Genomic DNA, 18090 nt, shown 5'->3' on the forward strand with positions numbered 1-18090 from the left:
TTACATAGATCGATACCTAAGATAAAACCAAACGTTAAATTTGTTTTTTAATTGTCATTATAAAGCTCCAAACTTTAAATTAGCAAATTAAAACTTGAATTTCTGTTCAGAAATTAACATAAAAATTGTAATACAAGAGAAAAGCACAATTGTTTTCCCCTAACTAAATTAATAAGTGAAATTTCCAAAATTTCCTTTTTCCTCTTTTTAGATCAAATTTCACCCTTTAAATTTTCGCTATTTTAATTTATACAATCTCAGTAAGCAATATTAAGAAAGGGAAAACAACATGCTAGCAGAACTTTCCACTTTCCAGTCGTTTAGTAAAACATAATACTTCAGAATAAATTATTTAGCCGCACAGCTTTCCATATTTTTCATCCACAAATTCAATTTTTCTCATATCTTAAAATATTATACTCTTTCTTAGACCATTAAAGCTTTATCTGTCCTTTTTTGATAAATTAAGAAGTGTTAAAAACTTGTTTTACTCATAAAGAGAAAAACAAATTGTTGTCACCATGTTACATTAAAGCAATTTGGGAGGAATGATAGCAATTACTTCTTTCCACTATCCATAAATTTGTTTAAATATTCCACCTTTTTTCACTTTTATTGATTTTTATTGATAAAAGTAAAAAAATCCCTAGAAAAATATTTGTATCTCCAAGTGTGTTACAGTATATTTTATCAGAAAAATTTTATTATTAATTTAAATGTAAAAATGTATTGCAAAATAGAAATGATAGCTTTTTTCAGCGGCAAAGTTACAATTAACATTTTGTTGATAAGAATATTTCAGTGATTATTTTGTCCACTTTGATTATCATAAGAATAAATCTAAACTACGATTATTATCATTTATCAATTTATCACAGGAAAAACACAACGACCAATTATTATAGCACAGTGGCTTATAGCAATAATATAAAACTTAATGATGTAAATAGTATCGATCACAAATAGCATAATTTAGAAAGAAAGTTAATAATTACACTAACAATAGAAAAAATATTTCAAAGGATAGTCAAGACTTGTTTAAAAACTAGAAAATATATCATAGCTTCATTCTACTATCAATGAAATGTTTTGTGCAGTTCAAATAGCATCAATTAAAAATAGCATATCTACTCATAATTTATGATAATAATCAAACAATCAAATTGCTACATGAAATATCATTATAAATGCTTAACCTCTGAGTTTAACATGAAACCATTTGTTTACTTTCATGTTCACTGAAAACAACAGTATATTTATTTTGTACATTTTAAAGCTTGTGTCGGTTCTGAATGGATTTTCAAAGGAATAATAAAATTTAGTGAAACACTGACTAAGAATGAATTTTGACATAAATGTATTCACCATGCAAATAATGAAACAGTAACTTACACAGAAGGAATCATATTTAAATAATTAATTATCAATGAATATTTAATTTTACTATTTAATTTATTTTTTAATCAACGTTTAATTTTGCTATTTGATTTAATTTGTTATTATGCTATTCGTTCTTATTTTTTCATTTTTTTACTGCTTCAACAAATATCATTTTCCTTGCAGTGCTTCACCATATTTCTTCAAAATTTGCACTATTCATTCTGAAATATTAAAGAAATCATTAAAAAAAATTTTTTTTGAAATTATTTAATTGATTAGTACTGGTTAATTTATTATTGCAGATCGATCCAAGTTTTTTATTGATGATATGCACCAAAAATGGTTATAAAATGATTAGTGAATACCAAAAGTTTATTTAATTTTAATTTAATATACATTACATGAAATATTCATTTAATTAGTAAGATATGTTGTTACACACTTGTAGATACAGAATCTTAAAGTTTAAAAAAAAATTTTTCGAAAAATCTTTGAAAGCATCTTTTGATATACATATACAAATAACTAATATATTCAGTAATACATAATAATATGTTATTATATTGTAAGAAAGTAATAGATACGAAATCACGTACAATATTTGAAACGAACGATATCATAAATTTTTTTTTTTTTAAACTTTAAGATGAGAAAAAAAATCATAAAGTACTATAAATAGGTATTGAATATTCCACTGACTTAATTTATTAGTCATTAAAATTTGAAAGACTTAGAAAAAACAAAAGTGAGAACTTGTAAAATAAATAAGCTTCTTATTTTGTTATTTTTAATTAATCCAGAGTTTTAGATTTAATTTATGGCGTAATTTTGAAGCAATTGGTTGTGTGAAATATGTCAATAAACATAAAGAAGCAAAAATTTCGCACGAAATCATTTACATTATGAATTATTATTATTGGTAAAATTTTACCTTTTAGTTAAAAAAAAAAAACAAAAAGGTTTTGTGTAAAAAAACTTTGAATAAAATCTTTGTGAAATTAAATTAAATTGATGAAATTATTCCATGTTTAGAAAATTTTCTGATACGGGGTTTATATTTGTATTAAAAATTTTGCTTGGAATTTTTACTTTTAATTTAAGTTGCTATATGGATGAAATATGACGAAATATTGAAATTGGCGATATTATTATTGAAAAACATATGCTATATCATGGAATATATTGACTGCCAGATACTTTGTTTTGCCTCAAACCTGGGTAATTAAACCAACAAATCAATATTATGCGTAACGAAAGATATAATATAATTATGGAACACCAAAATAATATCAAAAACCACTCCAAAATGTAGAATGAATAACTGTAATGGAGGATTGGTTTATACACAAAACTGAACTGACACCAGATATCCGACAGAGAACATTTGGCTGATGTGAAACAAAGATTGCTGATAAAGGGGTTTGCTAACAAAGGGTTTTTGTTGGGTGAGAAAAGGGAATTAGCATAATGGCTTGAATGATCTAGACATAGATTAGTTACAAATGCGAAATTATTTGGTGATTGATTTATCAGGCATCTGGCAAAAGGTATTAGAATTTGAATGTAATTTAAATATATTTTTACGTATGTAATCTATGTATGTATGTAATATTAAATACATGTAATTTAAATTAAATGTATTTTTACGACATGCTATAAATATATAAGACTTTACAGGTTTTGTTGGGAAATTTGTAAAAGAAGAAAAGATGGATCATTGTTTCTTAACAATCAATTTACTGTAATAAGTAATAAGAAAAATTAATCTTACTAAATAAATTATTTGATAATATTAGCATGTTGAACTAATATCAGACGGCAATGATATCATTGTTATTTAAATAGTGCAAAAATTTCCAAATAATAGTAATTAATTAGAGTTTTCCAGAATTTTATTCATAGTGAGAATGGTAAGAAGTAAAGTATAAACAATACTGTAGATTAAATGGTGCACCATCGTGTGAAATTTCATAAAGACAAGAAGAACTAATTAAAAAGACAATAGTTTCTAAGCCTAGTCCAAGCTTTGGAAGTATTGCGCTGGTAAGGACTTCAATTTAATATTCATTCTCATACCACATGCCATACTATGTAAACATATTATATGCCATTTTATCACTAAAAAATTGAAAAACAGAAGCATTTCTGAAACTTACTATTTCATTATCCATTGTTTTGTGCCTTGCACATATCTAATGTTAGCTTAGTAAGAATATGATAACAATATTATAAAATGAATTTGTTTAAATTTGTGAAGCATATGATAATGCAATTAAATGATGAGAACAACTGCGACATTAAACATGATTATTATATCTCTATGTAATAATACTTCTAATTATAATTTGCCTTTTTCGAGATGATAAAAATAATACTAAATGGATTAATTAAAGATTAGAAATTACATATCAGTTAATGGTGCTTTTAAGCATTTTCCATTGCAGATTCTCCTTTTTCTTCTGTAAATTTTATTCATATTAGAAAAATAATTTGTATCAATTAATTTTCTTTTTTCTAAATTAATTTTTAATACGTTAATCAGGCAATAATAAAATTATAACTAATTGGAATGAAATGAAATTGGAATTTATACAATTGAATAAATTATCTTCCTGCATCATTTGCTAATGTCTTAGTGTAACTATATCTTATAAGTGATATCATTGCAAATTGCAAGCAGTTAGAAAGCATTTGCAATAATTTGTTTTATTAAAAAAAATAAAACATTTTTACAATATTAAACAATTATCTATGATGTTACTGCTAATAAAATTATAAATGTTTTTATATAATGCAAACAAATAATTTACCATGCAGTTAACAATAAGCAAACAATTAGAACTGTTTTTTTCGATGAAAATTTTTCGACTCCAGCAAACGCTGGTCCTTTCCATGATAAACCATGATAAATTTGTATGGGTAGGCAACCATTATTTGCAGGATTAAATCCTAATTTACATACACAACTATAAGAACCTTTCAAATTAACGCATTCCCAATTTTCTGAAAAAAATTATATTAGTGATATCATTAAATGATAGTAACTATCAATGGTAATTACTATCACTGTTGACAACATTTGAATAATAACATTTTGTTATTTTTCATGAAATGAATTTAAAAATTCAATTAAAAAAGAAAAAATTAAATTGGGAAAACTTACCACCATGTGTTTGTTCGCAATTAATATACAAGCATTCATTAATATCCACACATTTATTCACATCAAATCTATAAAAAAAAAGTTAAAACAATTAATTTTGCAAATAATTATATATAATTAAACTCTTGAATACCAAAAAAAAAAGAACAAAATCAATTCCATTTTGAATAATTTTCAGAATAACAACTAAGATAGTGCGAAATTTAAATAATGGTGTAAACAAATAAGCAAATTGAAATGACATCATTGTATTTTCCATAAATAAAAAAGGGAGTGTTATTCACTTACCGAAATATATATCCCGGTTCGATACAATCACGTGAGACATTCCATAAATTCCAATATATTCCGACAAGATCTTCATTATAATTTGATTTCAATACACATGTACCATTTTCTGGGCATGGTGACAGATTACAACCATTTACACAAAAACTAAAAGTTAATGCAATTCATTCAGTAGTGAAATTATTACGCTACATATATATAAGTATAACAATAAGAATAATTAAATGAGACAAAAGAATGATCGGATAAAATAAAGTTTTACCTTGATTTTGCGCATCGGAAAGGTTCCATATCAAAAGATCCTAATGTTATATGCGTAATTTGATTGAATGTTAAATTTCTGGCTAACGCTCGACTAGGCCACTATAGTTACAACTTCTATTTACTTGTAAAAAACGAAATATTCTGCTTTATAATAAAAAAGATTCGAATATTTTTTTAAAATAATTTAAATAAAGTTAAGAAAATTGAAATTGTAATAAATTAAAACAAATTTTTTAAATAATTTAAATAGTCAATTTAAAAACTTTGAACTTACAATATACTCTTTTTCATTCGCTCCTTCATTTTCCGTAATTTCGTCCTGTTAAAAAAATAGTTTCAGTTTAGAAAAGCATAAAAATTTTAGCAAGCAAACAGTATATATATAGATTTCTTATTTCAAAATAAGAATTAGCATTGTAAATGATAACGTTGCAATCCAATTTATTTATCAGTTTTCTTTGTAAATACTATGAATTATTAGCTTAAATATTACAGAAGCTATAAACGGAAAATTTAAATCGAAAAATTCATAATTACAGTTTGAAAAGAAATACGATGATTAGAAATCAGATAATAAATTCAAATAATTTAATCATTTTCTTATTTTTTCGTTGATAAATGTCTTGTTAGTAGTGATAATTATGATAAAATGTTTTGACAATTACTGAAACGGATGTAACAATTGGTTGAATGTTGCAATATGGTAGTTTTTCCAGAATGCTAATACTATTCATTGTCATCCAGCACAACAAATAAATAGCAGAAAAATCATAGTCAAACATTTCATGGTGAACTAATCGACGAATTTCACTCTTCCTTAATTACAACACTCTAATTATAGCAATACTATGTAATGGTAAATAAGAATTTAGAATTGGAAACAAAAATTGGTTATTTTGAGATGTAAATTTAAAATTTAAGAGGATAAATAGAAAATACATATTTAATTAAAACAAATTATTTAACAATCTTGCAATGGTTAAATGAGTTTGAATTTTCCCTAACAAAAAATATGAAACAGTAGTAATAGACCTTATAATAAATTCATCATAAATAACGGATGTAAAAAGAAATACATTGCGCTTTTTAATATCATTCCAGATACTATCAATGCATAACTGAAATAAATATCATTTTATTTAGTTTCGAATTATATTATTATTTAATCATCAGTTGCTCCAACTAAATCAAGTACTCAGACTTGATATAAAAATAGTCTGTTAAATTTCGCCCATTTCTAAATAACTTTTTAATATTTCCAATTGCATTTCCGAACTATTATATTTTAAATTATGATCTTTATCAGTTGAAATCAAAATCATAGCATTCCACGTGATAAGTCAACGATCAATTTTCAACACTTTCATGACTATGCCAAATTAGTGGTGTTAAAAGAATGTTTGAGAAAGATAAACAAAGTGTTAATCGGACGAAACAATATTTATGTCATGATAAACCTTCATCAATTTTGAATTTAAAGATTTTAGAAAAATAATAATTTCGACACATGCTTAAATAACAAATTTTCTTAATTTCTCAACGAACACAGAGCAAGAACGGCTCAGAATATTGTCAGAAGTAACCAGTAAATAAAGCACACTAATTTGTAATTTATAACTATTTCATTTGAAAACTAAAATCAATTACTAACCTTAAACCCTTGAATGCATACTTCACGAAGATCATTAGAAAAATTAATCTGTGGAAAAGAATATATAAAATTACTATGCATAGTGGATGGCTGTTCAATCCACATTCGATAAATTCGAGAATAAAATGCAAGCTGACCAAGTATATTCATATAATAGAGGCGCACATATTTTCTCATAGATTTTATCTCACTTAAAATTTAAAAAATATTGAAATTTCAGTGTTAATTAATAAAAACATTTAATAAATTGCATGAAAACATGCATGCATACCTCGCGTACTTTTTAAGTAATGTTTGATTAAAATCGCTTAAAAAAGCTTTTTCTTCTCTATGTTCAATAGATGCTAAATTGTGCAGTGTCAACAATAAAACAAATGACAGTTTAAGATTGAAACGACCGCTCATCATTTCATTTCAATCAGTATTTTCATTTTTTATCGGTGGGAAGAATGAAAACAAGCAATTCTTCCTCACTTGAAGTTTTTTCTTTGTTTATATTTAGGAAAAAAATATGGGAATGATATGATTGAGGATAGAGCTGAGTCGTTTTATTGTTAAGTCTTGAAACAATAAAGAATAAAAAAATACATAATGATTATATCTGAAAGTCTTTCAGTTCTTTGATAAAATTTTAATTAAATTAATTTAATCATTTTAATTTACTAATTAATTCAAAATTTTCATTTTCTAACATTTTTAATGCATTCAGCCATCTGATTTTTTTCCATCAAACCATCAGAATAATAACGCTCGTATCCTTATGGAAGTAGTTTTCAATTTGAATTTCAAATTTTATTTATTCTTTTCCATTCTTTTGCTCCTCAATTTCGTATGAATTTTTACAAGCTATTTATAAACAATTATTTTTGTCAATTCAATATTTCGGTGCAATATTGCTCACTTTTGTAATAAAGTTGCAATGGACTGATAAATTAATAACTGATAAATTAAAAATATTTAAATTTTTTTGGACAAGAATTTCAAAAATACTAATTTATGAAGTGCAAGATTTAAATTTTACGAATATAAATATTAAAAACATGAATGGTATAAAAGACTTATTGTCATTTCTAAATTCATTTGTTTTAATAACCATTGCTAGTTGTGGTAAATTGTAATTAAGATGGATGAGAAGAGACATAAATCATTCGTGAACAAAATGAAGAAGCTAATGTTTTCTCTGAATTGCTAATTTTTCTTCCGTTTTTTCTAAATTTTTTTTCCAAACTTTTTCTAAATGTTTTGTAATGATTGCACTTATTTTATCGTGAGAAAGAAATTGAGCAAAAAAAAATCATTGAACTCGATTAACAGCAAAATAAACACTTTTTTGTTTTATTCATGTTTTTCCCGAAAACGATTTACCGAATAAGCAAATTTTGACAACTGATTGATTAATCGTTTCTTACTCCATTATCTCTAAAATTTTATAAAGAAAAAAAACATCAGATTTTCCACAAAAATTTATAAGTTGAAGTCGGAAAAAATTTTTACCTATATGAAATATGCCAAAACCTCAACCTTTCCTTTCATTAAAACAACTTATTTTGTCGCATTACTTGTTCCTCTAGCTTTTTCGTCAGTCACAAACTTTTTTCCATTTTCTTCTTCATTTATTTTAATTTTGTTCAAAAGTATGTTTTACTGAAACTAAAAGAAATTGAAAGAAGTAAATCTAGAATGAAATTATTTAATTTTAGTCATATAGTATTGAATTGACATTGCCACTTGACTTATCATTAAAATGAGTTGGAGCAGATTTATGACAAAAATAAATTAAAATGTTATCATTAGTCAAAATGCTTGATTATAAGAATTGAAAACGATTTCAGTTCCAACTCAAGGGATATCAACTAAAAATCTGGCAAAACCTTCACCTACATTTACACGTCGACTGCATTCTGCCTAAGTAAGTGACAAGAAGTTTCATACGAAACAAACTAAACGACAATGGGAATCAAAATGTTATTAAAGCATGTGAAATCCTTTCATAAATTTATTTGTCTTAATCTTAAATAGCTTTAAATAAATTGCTATTAAACGCCTACATAATTTGATATTTTAATTTATATTACCATCTGATTAAATGTTGTTGAACTGATATTATCATTTGATCTAATATTGACAAAAATATTAAGATTGTAATGATTAGATAAAACAAGCATTTAATGATAACAGAGTAACATTAATAAATAAAATTTAATAGATTGTCGACGATAAATAATTATATTATCTTAATTAATTTAAATTGAATTCGATTTCATTAATAATTAATTTATATTACTGTCTGATTATATAGTATTGAATTGGCATTGTTACTTGACTTATCATTAAAATGAGTTGGAGCAGATTTATGATAAAAATAAATTAAAATGTTCATCATTAGCAATTCACTAGAAATCAAGCATATATTTATTTCCTTCCTCATTAATTCACTCTCCCATTGATTATATTTAAATTTTTCCGATAAAAATTCTTAAGAATTATCATCTAATCTTATCACTAAAAGTAAAGCAAAATATAACGCAAGTGGAAACGGCAATTATTTGAACAACTATTAGCCGGAATGTATCAGATATCGATCAGTTTTGGAAATTGGAACTTATTGGTGTGAAAGAAGAGCCAAAAGCAACAGACGACGATAAAGCGTTTATCTCAATTTAAAAGAAGCATCAGTAAACATAATGGGTGATATGAAGTTAGTTGGCCGTGGAAAGAAACAAAAATAAATTTTAAAAGTCATTATGGGTTATGTTTAAGAAGATTTAGGTCACTTATAGCAAGATTACGAGACGAACCAAAGTTACTTCAAAGCTACGATAACAGTATTTGAAAACAATTAGCGTGTGATAATATCGAAGAAGTTACCCCAGAAATGGATTAAGAAGGTATAATACATTATTTTTAATGATATGAAGAATATATACGTAACAAAGAAACAAATAAAAGAATACATTATTCTTACATTTAACAAAGAAACAACAAAACTTAGAGTGGTATACGACGCTTCGGCCCATTTGAAAAAATTACAAAAGTTTAAACGACGTATTATAGCGTGAACCATCTACACTTCCAGATCTTTGTGAAGTATGGAAGCAATTACAAACCAAAACGGCGACAATTTCTTTCAAATAATTAATATCAATCGCTTTAGCAAATGGATGCGATTAGTAAGAACAATTATCACTAAGATTCATTAAACGAATCACAAAAAATAGATTCAAATAGATTGAACTATTGCCGGATGTTGGCAACCCTATAACAATTTATGATTGTAAACTGGCTGAACAGATTTTAATAAAGCAGGCTCAAAATGAAAATTTTGACGAAGAGATGGAACTAAAGTTAAGCCTCTATTATTCAGTTAGTCGACTCGAAAATTATAGAGATCAGCTAGTCGACTCGAAAATTCATCTTTGCCTGAAAAAACGAAACATCCACTTTACTTACCAAGACACAACGTTATTACACAACTTATTAAACATGAGTCACTATTTCACGCCGGAGTAGTACATATGCTACCGGAAATCAGGTAAAGTTATTAGATCCCAAGAGGCAAATCCGAAGTAAAACGAATTTTAAACAATTTTACCTATGTAAACGATGGTAAGCAAAACCTTTTATACTGCCGACAATACCAAATTTACCAGAAACGCGAGTGAAAAGATTAAGAACTTCCGAAAACATTGGAATAGATTATCTCGGACCGATTTTAGTAAAATCAAATACAAGTACAATTAAAAAATGGATCGCGTTGTTTCTTGCTTTACGATGAGAGCTGTTCATTTGGAGATTGCCAACCATCTATCAGCCGAAACATTTATGCACATTGTTGGAAGGTTTATCAGTAGACGAAGTTATCCACACCAAATTATCAGTGACAACGCACTTCAATTTCAAACCGTATTCAGTGTAATAACTCAAGAATATGCAAAAATCAAGAATTTTTAGCAAAGAAAGGAATTCATTGGAAGAGCATTACGCCCCGAGCTCCATGGTGTGGTTTTTTTTTTTTTAGCGCTGGTTTAACGTTAGTAAGCTTAACAAACAGAGCCTTTGGAAGAGCGGTAGGAAGAAAATTACTACAAGAAAGAGACCTGGAAACCTTAATAATGGTAATAGAAGGTGTATTAAACCCAAAATGTACAGCCAGAACCACACCACGGATAAACGAAGATGTATTATTAGATGAACTAGGAATTCCACGAGGAATTTGGAAACTAGCAAAAATAACAAGCTTAAAAAGGGAAAGAGACAGAAAAATAAGAGCTGTTGAATAAAACTTCCAAACGGAAATACAGTTATACGACCCATAAACTTATATACCCTCTGAAACTGCAAGACACGAATGAAACGGAAATGTCTAAAAAAGATGAAAACGAATGTCCTAAGAGAGAAGGAAGCACGAAAGATGAACATGATATAAAAACACGAGATATCATCCAGAACGAGAAGTCACCTCACCATCCCAGATCCGGAATGTCGGCAAATAGGCCGAAGGTACTAAAGAATAAAGAGAGGGATTGTTTATAGTGTATATAGAATCTTATAGTTAATAAAAAACAAAGAAGGTTGCTAACAAAAGAGTCATCTTAACAAGCAACAAAACGAAAGGAAAAGAACAATGAGATAATAGAGTACAAAGGAAACGATGTGGATAAAAAAAACCAACATCGTTTCCTTTGTACGTCTATTATCTCATTGTTGGATAAAAAAAAAAAAACAAAAAAAAAAACCTGAACAAAAAAAGATATAAGCAGAAGAATTTCTCGATTAAATGTATCGACGAGTGGTGTTAAGGCGGGCTTAGGTCGAGTTAGATGAAAAAGGTTAGGAAGACAGGTAAGAAAGATTCGTTCTTAGGACAATAACGGAGGTTTAATTATCCAAGTTTGAAGTGTGAAAAACAATCGACGACAACAATGGAAATTTACTCACTCAAATTGAGTATTAAACGACGTGAATTACGAAAACGACAAAGAAATTCAACAGTAAGCACAATATTCTGGCAATAAACGACGATGTACAAGCAAAACGACAGTTATAATACTCAAGACAATTCAAGGATCAAGAAGGAAAGGGAAAGAAACAACAACAGTCAGCTCGACCAATTCTACTGATTCTACTGTTAACGGAATCGAAGAAAAGAAACGTGATCAGAACATAAATTAAGTAGGAAATAATTATATAATCTCATTTCAAATTTCAATACACCTCTTCGTTGAATATAAGAATTTCAAAAAAATTTTTAGTGAAACTTCAATCTTAATTTCTTTTTTTTTTCGAAAATGAAAGATTATCCTACACGAACTAAACACGCTTGTATCACTGTTACAGGCTTGTTATCCAGTATGTATGCATTTGCGTCAGCTTTTGGATTGGCATTAAATGCAGTGATCACAAGATTATTTATCACTATTTTTGACAGTAATGCTTCTAAATGATCTTTTTTGAGTAAGAGGTCTTTGTCGCTGAAGCAAATTTTTGTCATGGAAGATTTGATCATTTAATTATTAATTTTGAAAGTAGATTTTGTTCGAGGGAGATGTAGGTGTAAATATGTGGGGTAACAAAAAAATAAACCAATGTCTTTATTAGAAGTAATAGGGTAATACTTGATAGAGAACAGTTGAAATTGAACTCAACTGGTTTTTGGTAACAAATTACACACACTAAATCTTTTAACAAGAGTGACCTTTCTACAGCAATTATATCTTACATTATATGTGTTAAAATGTTAGAGTGGTTTATAATCAAACATTTTTGTACAAAGGATAAATTGTCTAGACATGATAATAAGTTATTTCAACAAAAAGTTACAATGAATATCACAAAGGAAAGTACAATGGGTTGTCTAGACATTATGATGGGTGGCTACTATAATGGGTTGCAGTAGACATTACATGATAGATGATCATAGTATGTAAATTGATATAAGATTAAAGGTCAGTTAAACGCCTACGATGAATTGTAAAAAAATTAATAGATTGCTATATTAAGCATTATTAACATTTAGTGCTTCGCGATAATAAAAACCACAAATTTTTCTCAGTATCTTACAGTTAAATAGTTATAATGAAAGAGCGCTTTTTTTTTTTTATTTTTTTTTACCCAGTAATGAAATGATTCAAGTACTAGATTTCTTTTTTTTGTAAAGCAAAAGATTAATGCTGTGATGGATTACAAAGCAAAGGATTACAAAAATGATACAACAAATTAGAGTTATTTCGCACACTGAAATAAGCTTGATTGTAGAATCTTTTTTATCTAGATGCACCTTTGGATGGAATTTCTGACAAAATCGATACTGGAACATTGGCTATTTTACTAAGTGCTGCTCCTGCTTTGTTAGTTGCAGGTTCAGTAATCGGTATTATTGCGCCGGTGGACAAATTTTAGTAGCCCTTGTTGCTATAATCATGACTATTATGATGACGATGGTTATTTCATGGATGTGCTATGTTTATCCTATCACTCATCACCTTAAGCATAATCATCATTTTATCACCCTGTTTATCCTTGTGGTTTTATTCAACACACTAAAGAGTATTTCGATGGATGACTAAGAGAACTGATTACCTATAGCTTTTTGTATTCGTTCTTTTTGCTTTCTTTATGCTTACAGCATGTTATAAAATCTATTTTAAAAATTTACATTTTGAAAAAGAAGAAAAATAAAAATTAAGGCAACGAAAAACAGTGGTTTAAGTTGAAAGATGGTAAATGTGATAAAAATGAAAATACTCTTGCATGCATGATGCAAAATTACAAATGGGAGAAGGGGAACATACTTGGTCTATTTGATTTTACATACATAGAGTTTTACTTAATTGGTGAAAAGCTTTACTCTTAGGGATGAATTTTAGGAAATATTACAAAATAAATTGATCATTTCTTTTTTTCAGACAAACACCGATAAAGAGATAACACAGCAATATTTGGAAGGAACTGTTTCTTCTCGTTCCTTCTCTGTTTGGAAACTTTTGCATTTTCATTCATACTCTTAATTCATGTAAGTATGATACTCAGACGTTAATCACAATTCATGGATCGTGATTAATTCATTCTCATTCATTCATTTATTCTCACTCATTCATTCATTCATTCATCCAACCATTCATTCCATTCATTCCATTCATTCCATTCATTCCATTCATTCCATTCATTCCATTCATTCCATTCATTCCATTCATTCCATTCATTCCATTCATTCCATTCATTCCATTCATTCCATTCATTCCATTCATTCCATTCATTCCATTCATTCCATTCATTCCATTCATTCCATTCATTCCATTCATTCCATTCATTCCATTCATTCCATTCATTCCATTCATTCCATTCATTCCATTCATTCCATTCATTCCATTCATTCCATTCATTCCATTCATTCCATTCATTCCATTCATTCCATTCATTCCATTCATTCCATTCATTCCATTCATTCCATTCATTCCATTCATTCCATTCATTCCATTCATTCCATTCATTCCATTCATTCCATTCATTCCATTCATTCCATTCATTCCATTCATTCCATTCATTCCATTCATTCCATTCATTCCATTCATTCCATTCATTCCATTCATTCCATTCATTCCATTCATTCCATTCATTCCATTCATTCCATTCATTCCATTCATTCCATTCATTCCATTCATTCCATTCATTCCATTCATTCCATTCATTCCATTCATTCCATTCATTCCATTCATTCCATTCATTCCATTCATTCCATTCATTTTCAATACATTTTTGCCGTTTACTGCTTAAGTATGGAGGAATTGCTTGAAAATCTGGGAACTCTTAATTGTTTGGATTTTCCCGAAACTCCATATTTCATTAGTGATAATGCATTAATGTATTGAAAGTAAATGAATGAGTGAATGAGTAGTTCTCAATTTGTTCATGTCTTTATGTGTTGCTTCTTAAAGTTGCACGTAGTTTACAAGGTTGAGACTTTAAAAATCTCAATGAATAATTATATCGATCTACATTTCAATTCAATATTTACTGTTAAAAACTATGTGGTACTTTTTCTTTGTTTCATAACAGAACAAAAGCAACTCAAAGAAAGAGATAAAATTTACACAAAAAAAAATTTACACATAGGGTTAATTCGCATAAATTTTTTTTTGCAATACAGAAGTATTTTATTATGTTGATTTGCATATACAGAAATGTCTTATTATTTTGACTGATTTTTTTTTTTGACACATGAGAAGTTACTTACCCTTGGTAATCCAAATGTTCGAAAATTTTATTTGGAAATCATTGTTCTTATCGATGAAGTGCTGCATTATTTATTTTGCTTGGGATTAATTGGTGATAGCTTTAGTCCCTGCTTTTATAGTCTTGCTTACTGCTTACCATCAGATAAGTTTAATCCCTGATATTGCAAATAGTAACCGGTGATGAACCATCAATGCTCAGCTTTGATCAAATTCCGACAATTAATGAATTGTTGGAACAACTAGATAAACTAGATAATAATCATGTCGAAAGAAAACGGTTACATTTTGTCGTGTAACTCCAAATATGTTCTTTATTGATTAGACTGCCTCCCTGTTTGAGGCCCTTAAAGTGTGTTGACCCAAATCCAAATGATATTTTTTTTAGCAGAAGTTTGATCTCTTTGAGTGATAGGATTCAATCTTTGATGAGAACAATATCTTTTTGTCGGTTGGAGTGTTTTTACCTAGAAAGATTTTACCATTTCATATTAGAGGATTTTGGGAAATTTTTGTGGGTATACTCATTGAGAAGTTGAAACACTTAACAGTAATACATTTTTATACTTATTCTTGAATATTCTCCTATTAAAGGCGCCACTTGTACAGCAATCCGGAAGAACTGATTTCATTGATTTTAGTATGAAAAAGTTTATTCTTGATGAAAATAATTCACAAAATTTCAACGTTTTTATAGAAGAGAGGTTTTCGAGATATGCCTACTTGTCCTTTGCAGAGTGGAGAAATCCTCATTCTTTATCTTATCTATTCCTGGTCATATCTTGATAAGAAAATGACTTATTCTAAGCAGTGCAAAAAATGCATCAATTATTTTGAAGAATAAATTTGCAGCTATTTTTCAATATCATTAGACATTTCCATTTTTTTTTATTTATCTATAGCTTTCGGTCCTAACATTCTCGCTAAGGTTCACTTTGAATTAGACAGAAACTAGACAGATTTAGCTCCAACGAAAAATCATACATATAAATGAATATATAAGTAAACAAACAATACAAACAATATATGTTTAAATTAACCATAGATCTTCACAAATCTCAATGCAACTGATTAACCGCTCATATATGATAATTTCTGGATAATTTAACGAGAATGATTCATGCCTTTTCTAAAGCTAATAAGGGTGCAATATGTATTAGAAAAGTAATGGGAAAATAGGACCAACCAGCGGTTAAAATACGGATTTATATAAAAGAATTCTGAAAAGCGCATTCTCCGACACTTTTCTATGAATCACAATATTTTCCTTTCATTCTACTAATTCTCGCCATTTTTATTATTTTTTTTTTTTTCCTAGTTTTGTAAATGTATTGGGTCAGGAGCATTCATTTCGTAGTTTTTTAACTCTACAATGCATTCTTGTCATAAAAGTTGGCAAGAAAGATGGAGAAGAATGAGAGAGAGAAGTGAGAGTGGAAATTTGCGAGGATTTGATTCTAGTTCGCTCTTCTAGTTTAAAGAACCTTCATTTGTACAGTATGTATTTAAGACTTAAATTTGGTCATATTTAGATTAAAGTTGCTTCCTTACTGGCTGACTAGCTTTGTATGAGCTGAAGTTTAGTTGATGAGAGAGCAGGAGATTAAGATAGAAATAGATTTGTTATGTACTTAGCTGATTAGAGAAGGGTAGGAATCTAATCTTCGTGCAACTATTCATCTCAATAAGCTGCAAAGTGGAAAATGATGAAAAGAAATGATGAATCTCCTTCCGGAATACCGACAACCGCTATTGTTTAGTATAAAATTTGTGTCATATGATATGCAGGTGTATATCAAGAATTCCATCTTCCTTTTCATATAGAGAGAAGATGAGTAAATGCTTTTTTATTCACTGATTTGGATGCATGTGGAATTGTTGGTGAATTAGTAGCTCTGCAAGCTTTTTACAAACTTCTATTCTCATACATTATTCCCTTCCATCTTCACAGTCATTCCTCATCATCCATAGAGAGAATGCACAAATTTATGCATCACATTCACCGTCATCGCAAGCCCACCAGTCATCTCTCAGCAGCATTTCCTTCCTCCTCGTTCCCGATCAAATACGGAAATAATCGAATTGCTTGAACAAATTTGAAAGGCTAGGGAATGACAGTATTTCTGTTGTTAACTATATAAGCATAAGCAATCACTTAGTTTTTCCTATCATCACTTCATATTTCATCTGTCGTGAAAGGTTGTCTGTTGGTTGATATTCGAATTGTTGCAATACAGTAGGAAGATTAATAAACCTCAAACTTGGGTAATTAAACCTTTATTTAACATGAGGCAAATAATAGCGCTTTATACATATCGTACGGATGCTACACCGATTAACAAACACGTAAACTATATAAAATGCAATAATATAAAAATGGTGAAATAATACGAGATTATAAAGTATTAGACGCATCCTAATACCACATAAAGCAAATGATGGTTATAGAAGGATTGGTTGGTTTATATATAAGACTGATTTAATGAATGGAAATTAGATGGAAGAATTTCTATGGATGAAAAAACAAGATTGTTAACAATGTAATGATTTCCCTAAACAGTTTTGCAGGTGTTAATTATTTTTATCACATCTTATCGCTATTTAACAAGATTAGTTTTATTGTATGAAAGGAGGAAATAGATTAGTATGAGTCATAGCTGAATTACAAATGCAAAAATATTCGGAAATTGAATCATCAGGTGTGAGATGAATTTTGTAAATGTAAATTAGATTTAGGAATTAGATAAGAGGAATTTGTTAGTTTTGGATATAATAATTTAAATATTTCGTGACAGTTAGAAGTTTTTCGCGAAATTATAATTCGCGACATCATCTTTGGAATATGATTTCATTGCAATTTGAAGAATGATTGTGAAAAGAGTAGTATCCTACAAAATGATTGCTTTTTGGTCCTTTTTGGTTCATTTACTTAAAAAAAGACGACCGTATACTGACTGCCTTCATGATACTACAGACTGATTTTGGTAATAAGTGTCATAAATTTGCTTCTTGAAGCTTATAATTGATAATATGGAAGTAATTAATAGTCAGAAGTTTATGTGTGAAGGTGACAAACTTGAAACTTAAAGCAATATAAAAATAATATTAGCGAA

The 18090-nt window shown here is 28.1% G+C and overlaps 2 protein-coding genes across 2 annotated transcripts; both read right to left on the reverse strand.

Moving 5' to 3' along the window:
• Positions 1–4186: 4186 nt before the first annotated feature.
• On the reverse strand, positions 4187–7154 carry Bm3973 (Calcium binding EGF domain containing protein; the record flags this gene model as incomplete). The annotated part of the gene is made up of 9 exons (XM_001893124.2): positions 4187–4383; positions 4544–4611; positions 4832–4978; positions 5094–5194; positions 5370–5414; positions 5761–5911; positions 6128–6213; positions 6747–6936; positions 7018–7154. The coding sequence occupies 9 exons, from the start codon at positions 7152–7154 to the stop codon at positions 4187–4189; spliced, it is 1122 nt and encodes a 373-aa protein (XP_001893159.2).
• Positions 7155–13847: 6693 nt separating this feature from the next.
• On the reverse strand, positions 13848–15046 carry Bm17135 (Uncharacterized protein; the record flags this gene model as incomplete). Its single annotated transcript, XM_001893125.2, has 2 exons — positions 13848–14542; positions 14980–15046. The coding sequence occupies 2 exons, from the start codon at positions 15044–15046 to the stop codon at positions 13848–13850; spliced, it is 762 nt and encodes a 253-aa protein (XP_001893160.2).
• Between the last annotated feature and the right edge of the window lie 3044 nt (positions 15047–18090).

Source organism: Brugia malayi (assembly GCF_000002995.4).
Source record: "Brugia malayi strain FR3 genome assembly, contig: Bm_016, whole genome shotgun sequence".
Taxonomy (NCBI): Eukaryota; Metazoa; Nematoda; class Chromadorea; order Rhabditida; family Onchocercidae; genus Brugia; species Brugia malayi.